Source organism: Convolutriloba macropyga, chromosome 10 (assembly GCF_964194025.1).
Source record: "Convolutriloba macropyga chromosome 10, txConMacr16.3, whole genome shotgun sequence".
In the NCBI taxonomy this organism is placed as follows: Eukaryota; Metazoa; Xenacoelomorpha; order Acoela; family Convolutidae; genus Convolutriloba; species Convolutriloba macropyga.
Window position 1 is genome coordinate 46,221,823 of NC_134477.1, and position 21,738 is coordinate 46,243,560.

Consider the following 21,738-nt stretch of genomic DNA (forward strand, 5'->3'; position numbering starts at 1 on the left):
CTATGAAGTCAAACTTCCAACTATACCTCTCCACTTTTCATAAATCAGATGCCATTGAATGACAATGGGTCCTCCCACTAGTAATATTAAATAACAAGCCAAAAATAACCAAAAACCAAAAAAATTCGCCTACATTTTTTGAAAACACTTAGTATAAAGGTAACAGATCGGAACAGCTACTGAGGGATACAATTACACTAAATAGTTTAAATCCCAACTACCAACGTTGAGGCCTGTCATCAGTGAATTGAAGTGATAAGACAGCAATAACTACAACAAACACTAGCAAAACAAAAAAATCAGTAAGATTTCTTTTTAGAAAAACGAACCAGCGATCCAGTGTATAAATCACAAAAGGCAATAGCTATGAACTGAATTGATGAGCTTTAATTGAAACCCTTTTTTAGGAACCGATGAATTTCGATAAATATTTTTGAGAACAATTAGTTTCAATGTCATAGAAAGCTCTAGCTTTGAACGAAAACAATTAAATCTATAATAGTAATTCCTATTAGCAGCGTCAGATACCTGTCCCAATTAGATTACAAGATAAGACATCAAAAAATACAATAAATACTTGCAGAACCCAAAAAATCAGTCATGTTTTTTTAGAAAAAGTAGTGTCGAAGTCATGAAAACCACTAGCTATTAATTCGAGCCATTAATTAGTTTCTTTTATGCCTCATTGGCAACCAATCAGACCTGTCATTGATAATACTAAGTGATAATACAACAAATATTACAATAGTATTTTGATATAAATCACGCCTCAAACGTACTCGATTTTTCGCACCCTTTACTGTTTCAGTTTCACCAAAATCACCCATCTAATTTGACTTCTCACTGACGTGAAAAAGCCGAAAAAAGCCTGAACAGATCTTAAAAAACATACCAGGACAAGTCCTGGCGTACAATTCAAAGAATTTTCATTGACTAAACAAAAAATTAGACTAGAACGGACTATGATTGAACTGGAAAATCAGATCAAAGTTAAAAAAAAAACAGAAAATCAATTTCAAAATGCCGCATGTGAACAAAAAACCACCCGCGAGAAGTGGAAATTTGGTTCAAACTAAAAAGTAGACCCAAAATGAACTATGAAGAGGCTGGGAAAACTATTTAGAAAAAAAATCCGATCCAAAAAATCGAAAAACAGTAAATATCACAGTGAAATTGCCACACGTGAACAAAAAACCACTAGCGAGAAAGCGAATTTTTTTCTCACTCTATTTTAAAATTAGAGCGAAAAAATTACCGACGCAAAACCACTCGCTTTTTCGCTCCACTTCCTGTTTCGGTGCGACCAAAATCACTACTCCAATTTGACTTCACAAGTCTTGAAAATAAGTGAACAGATCTCAAAAAATAACAGCGCCCGAACACAATTCAAATTATTTCAATTGTAAAAAAGTAGCGCACCAATAAAATTCAAATTCTTTGAATTGTAAAAAAGGACAGTGCCTAAATAATAGTCGTTTGAGAGGCTGACGGCGGCTGTTAAAAAACCATTCACCTAGCAAACAGCAAAATCAAAGTGTTCATAAATTTACAACTGCAGCTCTATTCAATAAATAAGATCAGATAATGACCGCATAATCCATTCGATACTTTTATTCTGATTCTTACATGTAAATATCATCATAATTAATTATTATTAATCTTTACAGCGCATTTATGCAATTTGTACAGGTGGGCTGCCGCATCACACAATTTTTATCCCAATTTAATCATAACCACACCAATTATGGAAAGGAAGCAAGAGATCATCTGTGGTCTCATTTCTTCGACACCCGACGTGAACTTGTTACGGTCAAATCTGGCCACAGCTTCTACGTCATCACTCAGATGTTCTCGCAAATCCAACAGGAATATTCCAGTGTTTCCAGTCAAGTAGAGACTGATGTTTTCAGGCGGTATATTCTCAGGGATCAAGGTGTAATCGATTTCTGAAACAGTTTTAATTATACACAATTAACTTTACGTGTGACCCATTAGTTTGATTTTCTCAGAAGCATTTTTTTTCTGAAAATCAATTATTGCTTTATAACTATACAAAATAATTATCTTTGAGATAAGAAAACAATGTTAACATTAACAACTGTAAAGCAATTCTCATTGTGTGTGATGCGCTAAAACCATTATTTAGGAATTTGCGTAATTTTTTGATAACGTAGAGTTTTCTACAGCAGCTATACATCAGTAGCAAGGATAAATGTTACAAATCTGAAAAGCATCAACTTAAAACTGCCACGGTAGTTACAAGCAACTAATGTACCTATATAAACGTATTTTCAAAGAAAATTGTTGCAACTTACCGATCAATTAAGATAATTTAAGGTAAATAAGTGTAGTCAAATTTTGCAATGTATCAATCGGCAAAAGGGAGAAATCAGCTACAAGAGTTAGGAATTTATTCAATAAGTTGGTAAAAGGTACCGGAGGACGTTTTTAGCGTGAGAATTTGATTGCTTACTGTTTCCCGGTCCATTTATACCAGCAATGAGTTGTTCACCAGCTACAGTTTGAGTGTATCCCATTTCGAAGTAGTAAATTATGGCCACACAACGCTGTCTGTCAGTGCCATCATAGCCATTGTCACATACAACACTCAACTAAAATCATAGCCCGTGAAAAAACATGCTTTATCTTGCCAAGATCTTGCATGTTCCATGTCGAGAAAATATCAATATATGAACGAAAGGATCTTTTCAACAATCGCCCCCTTTTGTACCTAGTAGAGAATCTCCCCCTTCTCTGCTATACTTTTTACGACAATATTACTCGGCCTACGGTAATGTAGCCGAATATGGGTTTGAGCGCAACTGCGTACCGCTGTTCACGGCCATGCTTCTCATGCGCTGTGGGATGTAATCCGGAAATCGCCGGTCAGTTATCGCGGCAAAGCTACGACGCGCGTGAAGCGCCGCCACCAACCCACCAGTCGGAAATTCAATTCGCTTTGTATTCCAATTCGTTTAATTGGCATAGCATGGCGTCTTTTATTCTATTCGGTATAACATAGTATGCGCATACGTGGAAAGTTATTAGTTGTCTCTGTTTGGTTAATGAATTGCGCGCTTAAATTCCATTCAAAAATAGCCCCCCTTTTGCAAAAGGGGCCATTGTTGAAAAGATCCAAACAAACTGTAAGATCTCCCCATGGGTATGAAAAAAACTGGATCTCGGCACCATACACAAGAAATTTTACCTTTCTGAGTTGTAGACATTAATTTTCTTTTGCCAAGATTTAACAAGATTTTGGCACCATGAACTTTTCCTAAAATATCTTACCAAAATCTAACCAAAGTGTTCCGAGTAGTAATGTCCTATCAAAATAAAAAGTCCGAGAGATCAAAAGTTCAACAGAACGATGATCAAAAAGTTTCAGTTTTCTTTTGTCTCTTTCATACTCTATGTAAAAAAATAATTGTCGATTCATAGGTTTAATAAAACTGTTTTCTGTTTTGGAATTATGGCAAAACTATTTTTTTAGAATCTGGCCAAGATTTAACTAAGGCGTTCCGAGCATTTTTGCCCTATCAAGATCTTGGCAAAAGATTTCAATTTTTTGCCAGATTTATAATGATCTGGTATGAAATGACAAGGCATATCAAGTTTTGATTCTCTGACTAACTGAAGGGTTTTTGTCGAGCTTAATTCCAGAGTTTTTGTGTGAGTCATAGTAATAATTGAGATGCACGCTGTTTTTGCTCTCATTCTCCTGATATTTAATTTACCATTTGATAGCGATTTACCCTGTCCCTTTTGACACCAAAATCAAGCAAAGTTAAACAAAGGAGCTTTATAGTGTGGCATGGTAAGCCATCGTTTCCACGGTAAGTGACTCAGCTTGCTACTTGGTAGAAACAATCATTTTCACTCTAATAACTCCAGATGTTAAAAAATGTGTTGATCATAGAGGAAATGGAAATCTGTCCCTTAAGATGCTGAAATCATATAATTTTCGATTGAACGACTGCAGCAGCCAAAATGACACTTTTTGCATGTCAGTTTTGTATACGTCAGAAACATCTGCAACAAAAACTTTTCGAACTGATGGCTGCATTGAAAACATAGAATATGACAGGAAAATAGAAAGATTTAGTAGTTCCATTTGTTTTTCGGTTTGCGTGCTCCAGTGTGTCTGTTTTACATTACCATGGAAGAAGTTTGAGGTTCAACTGTTAACTTGAATGCAAATTGATTGCAAAAATTTTATACTCTTCGTGTTTGCATAGAATAATAAATTTGAGCAGCATGAGACTGTTTCCTTAGTTTCTAAAATCCACATTTTTGATCCCTTTGATCTGACAACGTGAGTTTTTATCATAAATAGCTATTTCAATGTGCACTTATAGTTTATTATACCTATTTCCTTGTGGATTGCGATCTAACTTTGCCAGCTTTTGGATTTATTTGCCAGAATAAATGATTTACTTTTTTCTACTCACTGTGCTCTTCAGACCTTTCACTGGACGTTACATGAACCGTGAAGGGTTAATTGCTGAAGTTTTCAGCGAATTTCATAAATTGTTCACTAGATCAGGGTGCCAAATAATTCGTTATTGACTGCCACTTCTTTAATAACCGGCAATCAATTTTTACAATTCAGCTAATCGGCAATTAACACTCCTATTGAATTTACTTCACTGATCTCCTATTCTCTTATTGGTTCCATTTTCAAGTTAGTTCGTAGTTTTTTCTGTTGGGTCAAACTCTAATCTTCAAAGTTTAAGATGCAACTTGTTTGGCTTTAAAAAATTAAGGAATGAGATGTCAAGTAATAAGATGAACTTCCTTCCAAAAAAATGGGTGGGTGGGTTCTTCGCAATACAGATTTTAATGCAATTTTTTCATTGATGTCGAGTTTCTATGGAAGGAATATTTACGGCCGAGCCTTAAATCTTGTCTTTAAGGCGATAATGTCCCAAAAAAAATCTCACTGCTGCTGCCGCAAGATGCCCCTTTCATCAAAAAAGAGAAATACAAGGAGAACGAAGAAAAAACAATGTTCATGCGGTTAAGTCCGGTTAAGTCAGTGAAAGTAGATTAATAAATGGAACAAAATAACGAAACTCCGATATTTTCCGTTGTTTTATCGGTAAATTTCAACTCTTGGTTTCTTTCTTCCAAAGCTACTGTTAAAAAACATAGGTCGTTTTATTGGAGCAAATTTAAAAAATCTTTTTTTTTTGAACTTCCAAATATTTCACAACAAAAATTGTTTAAATTAGGTTTCGGTGAGAAAACGGTGTTTGGACAAAAATTCGTTTTCTCGCTTGTGGTTCTTTGTTCAAATGCGACATTTTGATACTGATTTTTACTATTTTTCAATTTTTCTATTTGATTGTTTTCTAAATGGCGTTCCCAATCCATGCATAGTCCATTCTGGTTCGTTTTCTTAATTAATCAGTGAAAATCGTGTCAAGTTTGTTTAACTTCAGCTTTACCTTAAGTCACAGCTTGTTCAAAAGTTTGACTTCTCTAGTCTAGATTCATTCTCTGCTCAAAGTGTTTTTAAACAGCAGTTGGTTGCTCAGAAAAGCAATCTAAAGTGAACAGAATCAGTACCAGAAAACGAAATCAAAATGATCTCAAATTCTACAGTTTTTTTCTGCAATTTTCGGCAGGATTTTTTTAAATGGTTTTTTTAATGCACTCAGAGTCCTTGTCCTAGTCCTTGTCCTTGCTTCCGGATTTGTCCTGCTATGTTTTTACGTTTAGAACGAGAATTTTGAAAAGTCACATCATTAACACCCATGTGCAAACATATTTAACATCACATATCATCACGTCATTGCTATGGAAATTAACCTCTCTCTTACATCTTTTTGGTTGAATTTTTGAGGGGTCAATATTCTAATACTCGCTAAGTAAACGCCATTACCTGCGGCTCAATATCTGCTTGAACTGATTTTTCGGGTTTACCTTTTGAATAAGTTCTCCCTCATATCCTGTCCCTTATAAAATTTACTCACCTGAAAAGTGTTAGTGTTAACAATATCATTCGGCCGATCACCCACATGATACCAAGTCGCAATGTATCCAAAATCAGCATCAAACTTCGGATCTTGGAGCTTGAATATTACAGTTGACAAGTCATTATCCGACATCCGTCGATATGAGACCTCGGCACCATCAATATCTCGTTTCTGTCGCGTACCCGAGACAAATTTGTTCTGAATCAAAGCCGGCGCAATTATGTACTCTCTCAAGTCAAAGAAATCTGAGGGAGTGATTGAAATTGCAGATGCATTTTTGCAATCAAGCACAACATAGCCATCGTTGCATATACAAACTTTATTAAATTGAATGTCGAATATTTTAATGTTGTTGCTGAGCTGGACAGGATCCGAGCATATGCCATCAGTGAGCTGATTCAAACTATTGCCAGCATCATCACCAATCGGAAATTCAGCGCAGAAACTGCCCGGGTTAAGAGGCATGATTGGGTCACGTGATCCCCTTTGGTCCAATTCAAACAACCAGGTTCTAGTGTAATTGTTATTGTCTGTAGTTGCCAAAAGTGAGACATTTGCTGTTCCCGATCCTTCCATTTCCCAAAGAGTAACTAAAAAATTATATATAATCAACTACATTTTGGATAGAAAGTCTAGATCTTCTTGCAGTTGGTTAATTTCGATTTACAACACACAATTCTTTCAAAACACTTTTTGAATATTTGTTAAGAACTTAAAATGGAATTTTTTGTTACCAAGAACTTTGTGATGGAACTTTCACACGATACAAGAGGCTGGGTTATGTGTTTAGGAGTATTGCATACTTTCCTTAATTTTAAATCCAAATGGAAAAAAAATAGAAAAAAAAGGATAGCAGATAAATTGCAAGAGAAACAATACAAAAACAAAAATATTACAAAGTTATTGACGTGTAAGAACAGGCAAGTCTATGCCAAAACGAACATGTTCCTGCAATACAATCAATTAAGATATATAGCAGTTAGTCACTTGACTCGGAAGAAACTTACAAGTCAACATTTTGGTCAACAAGAGGCACACACAAAAATCATTTGACTCAAAGTACTAACAAATTTGTAATTTATCATGAGTTAGCTTTCTACTTTAAAGGAAAGTACGCAAGATATCTTTAGAACAATGTCGCCTTTTGAAAACAAAACCAAAGAGGCAATGCTCCACGTAAAAGATTTTGCTTTTGCAAAACCGCCAACTATCGACTTTTGCAGAATAAACAAAAAGCTGGAAGCGCACGATATCGTAAAAACATCTCAAGAACATCACTGATTACATACTCTTAGCGCTAAAAACAGAGTTCTAGCGGGTGTTGTCGGCAAAACATATTGTAATTTAGAAAATTTGAATTGACAATTAACTTGGTAAACATAACTATGTGCATCGATATAACAGATCAACAGTTTAATTAATCATCTTTCATCAGTCCATTTCAATTCTCCGCAAAAGAACTTTTGTTTTTAGTCTCCCCACTTTGGCCAGGAAAGATAAAAAGCTTGTGTTTGAAAAAATTAAAATATCCTGAGTGGTTTCTCTGGACTGGATCAACTACTGAAGTTCCACCTACTTGATCAGGTAACAACACAATGACAAGAACAAGTACTACGTTATTTCAGATGCCTTAGAAGAATTTTTCTTTCCTTTGGTGAGCTTGGAAATTCTCTCAAAATCAGCAAAGACTTTAATGGCGCCCGGGCTCGCAACATTACCGCAGACCCATAAATTACATTTACTGAGAAAAACCTTGACAACCTGTCGGGAGCAATAGAAAACACTTCCAATAGATAACTTCTGCTGCCTGAAACTGTGGCTATCCTTTCCAAAGTTTTTTAGAAGATTGAAAACAAACCATTTACTAAGAATTACACAGCCAGTAGCACAAATAGTTGACTGCCTTGACTTCTTAGCCCTATTTCAATGACGTTCAAAGAACTCAGCACAACACCAGGAGCAGCCGTACGGCTCAATATCTTTGATGGCAGAAAAATGTCTTCTGGTAAAGAAAAGCTTTGAGTCATAAGGTTTTGTTCTTCCAAAACTGGAGGCAATTTAGCCATTGAAAACGGTGTTACGATTCGGTCTCAATTTCTATCATGTGTTGCAATTGAGTGCTCCAAGTCCGTGATACACAACAGCATGGTCACTTAATGCATCCAGAGTTCTGTAAAAGCAATATAGGCATATTCTCTTAAAGTCTTAATTTGTTTTCTGCAAGTCTGTGCTTTACGCTTATCCCAAATTAATTGTTGGACAAAAAGAGACCTGAAGCAGGTACAGGAAATGCAGATACTCGTGCGCTGGATTGTGGAAGTGACAGCAACGAAAGTCTAGCATTCTCTATCACTGAATTTTGGTCATCTTTCGAGTCTGCAAACTTCTGAAGATCTATAACCTCAATTTTTTTGTTTCATAATAGCAGACAAAATGAATCAAAAGTCTCATAGGGAGCTGCAAAACCAGGTTCCTCTTTGTTAGACAGACCTGAGATTTTTGTAACCAAAGCACTTGATGCTGTGAGGGATCCCACGTAACAAGCTTGATGTTTCTGTTGAGGTTGTTTGATCCCTTAATAAGACAGTTTTCAGGAAGACATGCGTGCTGCCATGTGATATAGGAAAAAACTGTTCCAAGATATTAATCTAAAGTCTCTGTTTGAAAATTGTCGAAAATTTTCTTCAACACATCTTATTCAATTGTTGGTGTTTTTTAAGGGAGAGAAAACAAATTTTGCAGAACTCAGAGTGATGTCAAATAATACCCACTGACTTTTATATTGTAGAAGTAGCTCAATTTTTCAAGTATTTCTGAAGATCTTTAAAATCGTTTTTCTCAAACATGAAACATCGTTTTAGTTGCTTCATATTGCAGCCACAATACACTCAAAAACATGGCTCAAACCCAGTTGCACTTCCCATTCTAAAAATGGCTCATCGGTTTCCGAAAAACTTCACATTCGTCTTTTCTTAAAAAGAGACCTCTTTCAGGCCATCCTTTCAGGAGGATTTGTGAAGGTTGGTTAAGTTGGTCTCACACTACGGCAACTCCGTCATGTAACTTTCAGTTCTCTTTTGTGAGTTCGGTGTGCTGTGCAATGGAACCCACCCCGCACCCCGCTCGTCTTTTTTGGAGTGCAAGGTGGCACCTAAGAAATTTCCTCTGTAGTCTGCGTTTACAAATTGTTTTTTTAAATTCAACGCTGAGTCCGATTGATATAGGGCTGCGCATTGAACTCAGTGTCGTTAAACACTCAAAAATCGTTTTGCTGCGTCAAGCAGCAGTCTGTCTGTTGAAAGTGATATGTTTTTTGTAAACGTCTTCATAACTAAAATCAAAAATATTTGACACCAGATTGTTTGGGGATGTAACTGAAGGCAGAATGTTTTTTTTCTGTCGAGATGCTAGTTTATGCTAGCGGTTTAATTGTGGCTTTATTATCAAAAACGAGTCCATCAGACGCTATAAATTTAGCAGTTTTTTGAATATAAAATTAGAGGCACAGCTTTTTTGCTTTTAACCAATTGCTATAAATCACTTTCTTGTTTTCTTTGCGATTATGTCATGGAAGTTGCATTCGACCAAAGACCACAAAACTCAACGGTGCTCCAGCACCCTAAAAGTTTGGAACTAGATTACGTTTGTTTTTTTCCACCTCTGTTGCTCAATGTAAGAGTAAAAATGCTCTTTGATACTGAAAACAATTTTTGAGAATTTCAGGTGAACATCTGGACTCTAAACGCAGTCATTTTACTATAAGTGAAAAAATGCGATCACCTCTTTTGCAACTCTTCAGGGATACAGCAACAAGGCTGCACATATGTGCTCAATTTTTTCATTCTGCACCCCCGAAAAAGTTGGTCATTCTATCTTAAAATGAACGATGAAAACATCAGATTTCACTGAGAGCTCATCAATTTGAGCTGAATTTGCTTGAAATGTTTTTCTAAGTGCTCCTGGGTTGCTTAAAATTGGAGTACGCCCAAACTTGCATCAACTTAACCCAATAGACCTTATCTGAGCCCCATGACAGTGTATAAAATTCTGATATTTTCCTAAAATTTATAAGCACCCGCATTGTATAAAACTCTGCTTGGGAAAATTGTATTGTGCTTGGTATTATGTGATAACGATTATCGATGCTCACCACAGTTTCCTTTAAAAAACTGCAAATTGCTTGCATTGGTAATGTGCTCACTTTTTGAGTAGCTGTGATCGCCTGTTTACGTTGCCTTTAGATAGTATTTTGGGTTTTCCATCTGTTGAGTAGATCTCAAAAAAGTAATTTGATAACCTGGGATGATGAGGATAAGTAAAGAGTGATACAACTAGTTGTATATTGTTTTCGTTTCATCGTTACCGTTTTACGGCTCCACCCCAAAATTTTCGAAAAAAGATATGATTTATGGGGTCCTATGAGTTGTAAATTAAAATTTCTCAGTAATTTGTGTAATTGATTTAGTTAAATGCTGTATAGTTTGTCTTCGTAGCTTTTTGTGTTCTTTGTATGTCTCTTTGAGAGGAAACAACTTTTGCAGTATTCAGAGCGATGTCAAACAATATCCATTGACTTTTATATTGTAGAAGTAGCTCAATTTTTCAAGTATTTCTGAAGATCTTTGAATCGTTTTTCTCCAACATGAAACATCGTTTTAGCTGCTTCATATTGCAGCCACAATCAACTCGAAAACATGACTCAAACCCAGTTTCACTTCCTTTTCTAAAAATGGCTCATCGGTTTCTGAAAAACTTCACATTCGTCTTTTCTTAAAAAGAGACCTCTTTCAGGCCATCCTTTCAGGAGGGTTTGTGAAGGTTGGTTAAGTTGGTCTCACACTACGGCAAATCCGTCATGTAACTTCCAGTTCTCTTTTGTGAGTTCGGTGTGCTGTGCAATGGAGCCCACCCCGCACCCCGCTCGTCTTTTTTGGAATGTAAGGTGGAACCTCAAAACTCAGATAACTGCTCTGCAGTCTGCGTTTACAAATTGCTTTTTTTAATTTCAACGCTGAGTCCGATTCATCTAGGGCTGCGCATTGAACTGAGTGTCGTTAAACACTCAGAAATCGTTTTGCCGGGTCAAGCAGCAGTCTGTCTGTTGAAGGATATATGTTCTTTGTAAACGTCTTTATAACTAAAATCAAAAATGTTTGACACCAGATTGTTTGGGGATGTAACTGAAGGCAGAATGTTTTTTTTCTGTCGAGATGCTAGCGGTTTATTTGTGGCTTTATTATCAAGAACGAGTCCATCAGACGCTAAAATTTTAGCAGTTTTTGAAAATAAAAGTAGAGGCCCAGCTTTTTTTGCTTTTAACCAACTGCTCTAAATCACTTTCTTGTTTTCTTTGCGATTATGTCATGGAAGTTGCATCCGACCAACGACCACAAAACTCACCGGTGCACCAGCCCCCTAGAAGTTTGGATCTAGATTACATTTGTTTTTTTCCTCCTCTGTTGCTCAATTTAAGACTAAAAATGCTCTTTGATACTGAAAATATATATGAGAATTTCAAGTGAACATCTGGACTCTAATCGCAGTCATTTTACTATAACTGAAAAATTGCGACCACCTCTATTGCAACTCTACAGGGATACAGTGACAAGTCTGCACATATGTGCTCAATTTTTTTCATTATGTCATTAAAACACTGCAACCCCCGAAAAAGTTGGTCATTCTATTTTTAAATGAACGATGAAAAGATCAGATTCACTGAGAGTTCATCAATTTGAGCTGAATTTGCTTGAAATATTTTTCCGAGTGCTCATGGGTTGCTTAAAATTGGAGTACGTCCAAACTTGCATCGAATTAACCCAATAGACGTTATCTGAGCCCCATGATCTCAGTCCCATCCAGTGTATCGAATTCTGATATTTTCCTAAAATTTTTAAGCACCCGCATTGTATAAAATTCTGTTTGGGAAAATTGTATTGTGCTTGGTATAATGTGATAACGATTATCGATGCTCATCACAGTTTCCTTTAAAAAACTGCACATTGCTTGCATTGGTATTGTGCTCACTTTTTGAGTCGCTGTGATCGCCTGTTTCATTTGCCTTTAGATAGTATTTTGGGTTTTCCATCTGTTGAGTAGTTCTCAAAAAAGCAATCTGATAACCTACGATGATGAGGATAAGTAAAGAGTGATACAACTAGTTGTAAATTGTCTTCGTTTCATCGTTACCGTTTTACGGCTCCACCCCAAAAGTTTCGAAAAAAGATATGATTTATGGGGTCCTATGAGTTGTAAATTAAAATTTCTCAGTAATTTGTATGATTGATTTAGTTAAATGCTGTATACATTGACTTCGTAGCTCTTTGTGTTCTTCTAGAAAAGAGTAACATGCAATGACGAATCGGATAGTTTTCACAAGACAGGAAATCATTTTGTTTTCATCGCCCTGTGTGAACAAGTCACCCTGCGTGTTTTGCGCTAATATTGGTTTGCTGAGTCTATTAAGAAGAGAACTAGCCCAGAAGTTTGATACCGAATTTTATCAATGAGATGGGTTCATAACATTACTGAGACTAAAAAATATATCAGAAAATTGTATTCGCCAATACAACAGGTGAAAATCAAAACAATTCAATTTAGACTTACTTTCTGGTCCGTTTATTCCGAAGCGCATGTACTGTCCATCATCGGCAATTTGACCTAAGCTGTCGACGTCAACCTCAAACAAACACCTCTTCACGCCCATGTCATCAGTGCCACAGGCTACGAACACTCCTCTCTTCCCGTTGTCAAAATCCCACAGCGCTCCGATCTCGAATTCGTACGTGAAGCAAGGTACAGCACTAGCGAAGTAATTTGTGTTGTCGAAAGTTTTCAAAAAAGCGGAACCAGTATCATTTGAACCAATCAGACCACCCGCAATAACCGTGGTTGGAGGATCCAGCAAATCATCTGGCTTCTCCAAATTGGCAGATTGCCCGGCGACTGTTATGTAGCCATTGTGACACAAGTAGATTGAAGTTACAGTCGTGGTTCCCACTTTGAACGATTCCGGTAACACGTAAGGTTCCGAAGCACATCCCTGAGCATTGGTTACGTTTGCAACAATTGCATCGTCTGCAATTACAAAAGTAACTAACAGTGAGCTCAGGGCCAACTTTAAAGAGACAATCATTGTCATTTTCATTTGACTGAGCGTTAAAATTTATAACTTTTTTATAACTAAGCACAAAAAATGCATATGGTCCAATTAAGAACGTTTGTGGTCTCAAAGTTGAATAATAAGAAGCCTTTCGTAAATAGCTTCTGCTCTTATTTTGATTATTTTTGTTTATCAGTTGACCAAAATTTAAGAAAAAAATAACTTTTTGTTATGCAAATATTTAATCAATACTATTAAGTGTCTCATTATGTTTATTATTTATTTAGCAAAATTGCAATTTTATGTATCGTTGAGTTTATAAAGAGCTGACTGCTTGAAAATTGCTATTTAGAATGCATAAGACCATTTTTAATTAAACCATTCACACCTGCAGTGTGGCTTATTAAAGAGCCGTAGAAAAAACAGCCGAAGTAGAATACAGCTAAAAATGTTTGAAAAAAGGTGAGGTCTTTATGCTACACCAAGTTGTTCAGACATGTTTTGACTTTTTGGGAAGCATCACAGACTAACATGTATGGCATCAAATAAAAGCTCTACGCCTGCAGAATTTTACTAAAAAGAGTGAATTCAAGAACTTCTTTTATTTTTTAACAAAGTTTTTGAACAAAAATTGGTAGCTTTTTATGTCAATTTGGCCTAAAGTTTAGCAAATTTGAAATTAATTAGCAGTTTTTTTCTAAAGATTTCGACAACTTATGGCCTCTTTGGTGATCTAACAGACCAAGCACTTTGCTTCTTACCTAAAAAGTCTGCGTAAAATAGAAAAAAAAATTGAGCTGAAATTCATTTCAATCAGAAGAAAATTTTGACAGGTTTCTTCTTAAATGAGTTCCCTTTCCAATCAATGCCATCTCTAGGCAATACCTCGAGGCAATGTCTGCATGATAACTACGTCACTTTACCAACAATGGCACTATCTAGAAGTTTATAAAAGACGTAAAGACAATGCGTATTTGATAACAAAAAACATGGGAACAGAAATTTCTCACTTTTAGCTAATTGGGTTCAGTTTTTTCTTTGTTTTGCCGCTCCTTCTGCAACATAATTGCAACCTATTTTGTGACCTTGAAAAACAAGAAGAACAATAGCTGTGGCGCTTGTTCTTAAATAATTAATTCTTAATCAATTTTTGAGAAAAATCATGAAATATATGAAGATAAATTGTATCAGCAATTAATAAATTTAGAAAAATAGCAGACCGATGAAGAGAAATCGCTCGCTTGGAAACCTTCAAAAAAAATTTTGCTGCCTTTTAGATTTTTCAAACTCAACCTTGAAAATCGAAAAAAATTCGATAGAGACTTTTTCGTTTGGTCTTATTTCTTCAACATTGTAATTGATTTTTGTCAAAATTTTCTCTCCAGATGAAGAAACAAAAAGAATTGCAAAAATTGGCAGCCTTTCATGTTAATTTAGCCTAAATTTTCAAACTATAACATAAATTTGCAGGTTTTCTGAACAATTCTTCAAATTATGGCCTCTTCAGTGATCTCACAGACCAAAAACTTTGTTACTTGCCTAAAGATTTCTGTGTAGTGCAAATAGCATATCAAACAAAAGGAAAAAATTAATTTGAGCTGAAATTCATTTCAGTTAAGAAAAAGTATTGACAGATTTCTTCTTAGATGAGTGCCTTTTCCCATCAATTCATATATCTAGGGACTACCTCGAGGCAATGTCTGAACAATAAGTAAGTCACTTTTCCAACAATGGCACTATCTAGAAGTTTACAAAAGACATAAAGAGAATGCGTGTTTGATAACAAAAAAGTGGGAACAAAAATTTCTCACTTTTAGTTTTTTCTTTATTTTGCCTCTCTTTCTGCAACCAATTTGCAACATATTTTGAGACCTTGAAAAACAGAAGAACAATAGCAGTGGCCTTCAGTCTTAATTAATTAAATCTTAATCAATTTTTGAAAAAAAAATCAGGAAAAATATGATGCTAAATTGTATCAACAATTAATTAATTTAGAAAACTAGCAAACCAATCAAAAGGAATCACTGACGAAAAAACTTTCAAAAAACTTTTTGTTCTCATTTAGATTATTCAAACGCAACTCTGAACATCGAAAAACAAATCGAGAGAACTTTTTTCTTTTGGTCTTTTTTCTATAGCCTTGTATTTGATCTTTGTTAAAATTTTCTCTCCAGATGAAAAAACAAAATAAAATCAACAAAACTTTTAGCAAGAGGCGTCATCATTATTGTTGCCTAATATAGTTGTGCCAATTTTACAATACAAAAATTTGGATCTTGCTTCAACGTCCTTTTTTCATAGATATGATCGCACATCTTGTATTGTTTGCAGGTGGAAATTGAGGCGTGCTATAACGAATACAAATGTGCGAAACCATTTTTGGTTATGTGAGGTATTTCGGCTACTATTTTTACTGTATCTTTTCACTCGACCAATTCTTCATAGCTGTTATGAAAAATAATGATTAAGAATAAGATTTATCAATAATAGAATACGATTAAGAATTATCAATTAAGATGTATCATAACTGCAATTAAGATAAAAATTTAGATTAGGATTCATCAGTTACTCACTAAAAATGCATAAAATAGTCAAGAAGGTTCGGTTAAGATGTATCAATTATCAAGAATTCGGTTAAGAATTATCAATTAATATGTATCATAATTGAGATTAAGATAAAAATTTAGATTAAGATTTATCAATTACTCACTAAAAATGCATAAAATAGTCAAGAAGGTTCGATTAAATTCCTTCCATTGGGCGCCATTTGTTTTGCCTCTATTCATAGTTTTTCTTGTTAAATTGTTTGAAAATCAACCGAACAGATTTGCAATCATTCAACCTTCTGTTTGTCCACTTTTTTTGCAATTTTTATCAAATTTGATCACATCTGTTCTGAGAAAAATTTTTGTATTTTAGTTAATCGTGTTTTAAAACATATCTCAAGTCTAATCATTTGTTAAAAGAGCACGTCTAAGTTTCACGTTGTTGGACAAAAGAGTCAAGTTTTTGTTGCAATTTTGGCGGTTTTTGAATCATCTTGAAAGTTGCAATAACATTGGCAACATGCTGCAAGGGCACAAAAGGGGCATCAAGGGTTGTCGGAGGCATCAATTGATTGAAGTCTTTTGTCATCCTCTTTGAAATTGGCTCTGAAACTGCAGGCTGAAATGTTGTCAATATGGTCAGTACATCAATTTGTGGGAAAGTGGTAACTCACGTTGCCTAAAACCGGAGCGAGAAAAATCCAAAAGAAAAAAACTACGGAGAAAAAGCGCGTGCGAGACCGGAAACGGGGCAAACGAACGTGCCGTAAGCCGTTTTTACCTTTACGACTCGTGTTTCTCCATCTCGTCCTGGCGTTGCCTCCATGACTCTTCCCAGTGGCCAAATGCCCCTTGGGTGTTTGGTCTTCCAACACCCAAACAATGTCGTCCACTTTGAGAGGTCGATCGTTGTTGTTTGACCATTTCGATCGTCGGCTAAGCATTGGCAGATACTCTTTCACCAAGCGTCGCCATATATGGTTCATCAGCTTCTGCGTGTTCTTCCATGTCTTCAAGCTTGCAGGTTGCTGGTCTCCAAATTGTCCTGGTGGCAAGCTACTGAAGGGACGCTGGATAAGAAAGTGGTTTGGAGTCAAAGGTTCCTCGTTGGCAGGCTGCTCAGCAACGTTAGTCAGTGGTCTGGAGATGAGGATTGATTCTGTTTCCACCATAATTGTTAGGAAAGTGTCCAAAGAGAGTCTTCTGGATCCTAGAATGAGGAGGAGCGTTCTTTTGGCGCTCTGGATCAAACGTTCCCAGACACTGCCAAAATGAGGGCCGTATGGGGGATTGAATTTCCACGTTGTATTGGCTACTGCTAAAGCTTTGTAGATTCTGTCATTGTCCAAGTCTTTAGCAGTTTTCTTCAGTTCTTCAGAAGCGCCAACAAAAGTTTTGCCGTTGTCGCTGTAGAGAAGTTGGGGCTGGCATCGACGACTGTAAAATCTTCTTAAAGCATTGAGAAACGTATCTGTATTGAGGTCTGGACACGTTTCTAAGTGAACTGCTCGTGTCACCATGCATGTAAATATTGGAATATAATGTTTTTCTAAAATCCCTTTGGAATCTTCGATGTAGAAGGGTCCAAAGAAATCTACACCAGAATTAGCAAAGGGGAACTGTGTTTTTGCTGTTGGAAAACGAAAACTAGGTAATGGTGCCATAATTGGTTGAATGTTTTTCGTGTCAAAACGTCGACATAAAAAACAATGAAACCGTACGCTTGCTAACGCTTTACGAAGGCTAATCACATGGTAACGTTGTTGAATGAATGCTTTTGTTGGTTCTGTGGACTGGTGAATACATATTTGATCGGCATGTTCCAAGTACAAACGAACAATTTTGTCCTTGGCGTGCAAAATTACTGGACGTTTTCCCAAATCCAGTTGTGTTGGTGCATACTGCAATCGACCACAAGATCTGAGTAATCCGTCCTCATCCAACAGCGGATTTAAGCATCGTATTTTGCACTTAGAATCTAGTTTGATTCCACGTTGTAAGGAATTAACGGTCGAATGAAAAAAACTGTCCTGAGATAATTTCAGGAGATAATTTCTTGAAAATTGAATGTGTTCAGTTGTGTATTGGTGATTGTTCGTTCGCATTTTCTTTCGCACGATTAATTAAGTTGAAAACTGTTGCAACTGTCAGAAGAAGTTTGTTCCATGTTGAGAATTTACTCGGATCGACTATAGGTTTAATTGTCTTGGGACTTCTCGTGACTGCCGCACATGTTGCGCGTGGTTTGTTTATCTCATTCCAGGTCGACTCGCTTTGGCAAAGAATTTGGGGCGGATCTAACCATTTCTGCTGAATTTCGTTTGTCTCAAGACCGCGAGTTCCGTGATCGGCGGGATAGAGATAATTGAGATGTGACGCCAGTTCTGTGGTGAATAACTTTTATGAATTTCTCGCAATCTGTGTGAAACAAAAACGTTTTGCTTCTTATTTGAGGCTATCCAGTCCAAAACTACTTGACTGTCGGACCAGAGAAAAATTTGGTCGAATGTCAGTGTCATTTCTCTTTGGATCAGTTGTAGAAGGCGCACTACTTTAACAGCGGCTTCTATTTCCATTTTCGGCACACTTATTTGTTTAATGGGAGCAACTTTGCATTTTCCCATGAGAAAACATGCTTGTGGCGGAGTGGTTTGACTATTGGTTGTACGGAGGTAAGCAACGGCTGCCATAGCTGCCATTCATGCATCCACAAATATACGAAGTTGGCTTGTGATTTTACTGAAACTGTGAACAGTTCTTGGTATTCGGATTTTGGGCATGGCAAAGTAGCTGTTTAGAACTTTCTGGAGGTCATGGTGTAGTTCATGTGGTATCAAAGCATCCCATTTTCTTCCAAGTTTCCAAATCTGCTGCAAAACAATTTTGATTCTAATTGTCAGGGGAGAAAACAGACCGAAGGGATCGAAGATTGAAGATACCAAACTGAATATGTTCCTTTGTGTGTACACTGTTGCATCTTTAGGAAATTGTTGTAAAGGAAACGTGACAAAATCTTCAGCTGTTGTGTTCCATTTTTGACCAAGGACTCTTATGATCTCTTTTGTTTCGTCTTTGTCGTCGGAAGAGATTTCAGCGAGTACATCTTGTTCGTTCGAAACAAATTTTGTCAACCTGAAGCCACCATTTTTCAGGCATCTTGTTGTCTGTGATATGACTTTTTTGGCTTCTCAAATTGTTGGCAGGCACTGGATGAAGTCATCCATATAAAAGTGGTGTTTAATAGCGTTCAAGGCGGCTGGAAATTCACTTTTGTTGTCTTCTGCACATTTATTGAGCACATGAATTGCGCAAAATGGTGAATATGTTGTGCCAGAGATTAATCTAGTGAATTGGAATTGTCGAATGGAGTTGTCTATCATCCAAAGGAAACGAAGAGCAGACTGGTCTTCTTGTCTCACGGCAATCTGCATAAACATTCCTTCGATGTCTGACAAAACAGCAACCGGGTGATCTCTGAATCTCAACAGCACTCCAACTAAGTTATTTAGCAAATCAGGTCCAGTTAAAAGATTTGGGTTCAGTGATTCACCGCGGAATTTTGATGCTGCGTTGGCAACTCTTCTCACTTTTCCGGGTTTGTTTGGATTAGTGACTGGATGATGAGGTAAGTACCATATTGACTCTAGGGATGGTGCTTGCATTTCGACTGGCTTGACAAAATTTTCATCCAAGTCTGTTTGGAGTGTCTGGTTGTACTTCTGATTGACACCGGGATCGTTTTGTAGTCGGTTTTGTAGAATTTTTAGTTGACTGACTGCTGAAAAAAAGTTATTCTGGAGCTTCTTTACAGGTTTCCAAGGAAGGCCAATCTGATATCTTTCACCGTTGTGACAAATTGAGTTTTCCATTGTTTGCACTGCTAATTGGTCTAGTGAGCTGTCTTCATTCTGTTCGGGTAATGTGCATTCAGCTTCTATTTTCCAGAATCTTTGAACCAAATTGTCCAATGGTTCTTCTTCAATGTCTTTCCGGCAGACAAGGTAAATGAATGGTTGGCGAGGGGGCTTGTTTGCGTTCATTGTTTTAGGAGATAGCTCGTACTCTCCAGCGAGAGTCCATCCAAGCTTTGTTTTTACGCCAAATGGGCGCTTTTTGCTACCTTGGTTTTCGTCGACTGGATATGTGAAGGCAAACGTATTGACACCTATTTTAAGGGCGCCTATTGCACCGTTGGCTATGTCAGGGAAATAAATGTGACTAAGTTCCTTTAAGGTGTCGCATAATTGATTGAGTTCAAGAACGTTAGCGGGTGATACATTGAGACATGGCGTGCTATAGGCTCTTGTAATGCTGAAGTGTTGATTGATTTTGTCATAAGGCGTTACTGTCTCTGTTTCACTAATTTTGGACAGTGGCATTTCATGTTCAGTGTTTAGGTACTGCAGAGTTGTTGATGCTTGTGCTTCGCAGGGAAGCTTAAGAAAGCTAGCAACTTTATCCAGCAGGAAGGTGAACTGGCTTCCGGGGTCAATCAAGGCGTAGGTATCAAACACTTTACTTCCGTTTACAAATGAAACTGGTATTATTTGTAGTTGTTCATACCATTCAGTAGGAGGAATTGTATTTCGGTTGATACTGAAGCTTAGGGTCGGATACGAAGCATTTAAACGGGCGCATTGAATATTTTGTTGCTGTGATTGTTTTTTACCAGAAAACGATTGACCGTATCTTGTCTGCTGGCTCTTTGTACTGCTGACAGTGTCAGTTTTTTGTTTTGATTTTGTTGTTGAAAGGATGGCTGTGTTCGGGGGCTTGCTAGATTTTGTGTCGGCTGATTGGGATTGCTTGTTGAGAAGGCAGCGGTGGGCCGCTTAACTTGTTTCGAAGGATCTTGCAAAGTTGTGTGGTGAAATCCTTTACATGTTTGGCATCGTGTTGTGGACGGGCATGACCGCTTAAAATTTTTGTTGCTAAAACAGTTCGAGCAAAGATTGTTCTTGCTCACAATGTCATACCTTTGGTCTGGCGCACATTTCTGGTATTCAGGGCATGTTGCGAGTATGTGACTTCCGTTGCATTTCTCGCAAGACTTGTTTGACTGATCAGCATCTTTACGCGGAGGAAAGGGTGGTTGTTCATGCTGGTTTGCAGGGCGACTTGAGTGCAATGAATTCCGTTTCCAATTGTTTTGTGAATTATTAGAAAATTGATTCACAGCATTGCTGTTCCTATTATCATTGTTGTTGTTAATTTTGCTAATGCTATTACTGTTTTGACCGAAAGTGTTCCAATTATTAAACGGCTTATGAACATTTTCTCTGTTGATTTTGTCGTACACTTGGGCCTCTACTTCAAGCCACTTCTGAAAATGAGAGACGGTCTGTTGATTTCCAATTGATGTTATTGTATACTGGGCCCATTTTATCAGAATATTATGTGAAATTTTTTCTTTTGCCATTTTCATCAATGTTGAACTTTGCAAGTCGGCTTTGAAGCCTAAATATTCAAAAGCTTGCACTAATCGTTTGAGAAAAGAAGCAAAAGATACGAAACTCTGTTTGTTGTAGTCATTGTTCGGACGTCAGGCTTCCAGTTGATTGATGAAAGCATTCACAACAATGCTGGAAACTCCAAAATGATCCATGAGCTCTTTCAAAGCAATCGCGTAGTAAGCTGGGTCACACGAGTAGGCTTGAATTTTTTCTTTGGCTTTTCCTCCGACCGAGTTCTGTAAGTATGTTATACGGTGTGTATCCGTAAGGCTAGTATTATTGTGAACTAGTTTGAAAAAATTGTTTATCCACTCATGGTATTTCAGTGGGTTACCATTGAAATTTGATATTGTTATTGGTGGAAGTTTAATGGAATTTTTGTTTGTGGTTTGTAAATTAAAATTATTTTCAAACGGGATTGTTTCTGTTTGTTTTTCAGTTCGTGGCTGAAACAACTGCTTTCCAGAGAAAGACCAATTTGGAATTTGTTTCGAATTTCCCGAAATGTTTGGTTGGCTAATATGTTGAGTAAAGGGGGGAAGAATGGCTGTTTGGTAGTTTGTAAAGGGATTTTCCGGAGTAAGCGGAAAATTAGGTGGCTGAGATGATGTGCAGCAAACAAGGTTGGTACCTTGGTTGTTGAGTGTTGTATTGGAGGG

General features: G+C 36.8%; 3 protein-coding genes across 3 annotated transcripts; all 3 read right to left on the reverse strand.

Annotated features, from left to right (window-relative positions):
* Window positions 1–1,529: 1,529 nt before the first annotated feature.
* LOC142348599 (uncharacterized) lies at window positions 1,530–13,282 on the reverse strand. Its single transcript, XM_075399997.1, has 4 exons — window positions 12,585–13,282; window positions 5,979–6,571; window positions 2,474–2,612; window positions 1,530–1,946 (listed from the first exon to the last, which is right to left on the reverse strand). The coding sequence occupies exons 1-4, from the start codon at window positions 13,123–13,125 to the stop codon at window positions 1,714–1,716; spliced, it is 1,506 nt and encodes a 501-aa protein (XP_075256112.1). The 5' UTR covers window positions 13,126–13,282; the 3' UTR covers window positions 1,530–1,713.
* Window positions 13,283–16,171: 2,889 nt separating this feature from the next.
* LOC142348041 (uncharacterized) lies at window positions 16,172–17,146 on the reverse strand. Its single transcript, XM_075399208.1, has 2 exons — window positions 16,408–17,146; window positions 16,172–16,245 (listed from the first exon to the last, which is right to left on the reverse strand). The coding sequence occupies exons 1-2, from the start codon at window positions 17,144–17,146 to the stop codon at window positions 16,172–16,174; spliced, it is 813 nt and encodes a 270-aa protein (XP_075255323.1).
* Window positions 17,147–18,814: 1,668 nt separating this feature from the next.
* Window positions 18,815–20,696, reverse strand: LOC142348042 (uncharacterized). The gene is made up of 2 exons (XM_075399209.1): window positions 20,603–20,696; window positions 18,815–20,163 (listed from the first exon to the last, which is right to left on the reverse strand). Exons 1-2 carry the CDS (start codon window positions 20,694–20,696, stop codon window positions 18,815–18,817), a joined length of 1,443 nt encoding a protein of 480 aa, XP_075255324.1.
* Between the last annotated feature and the right edge of the window lie 1,042 nt (window positions 20,697–21,738).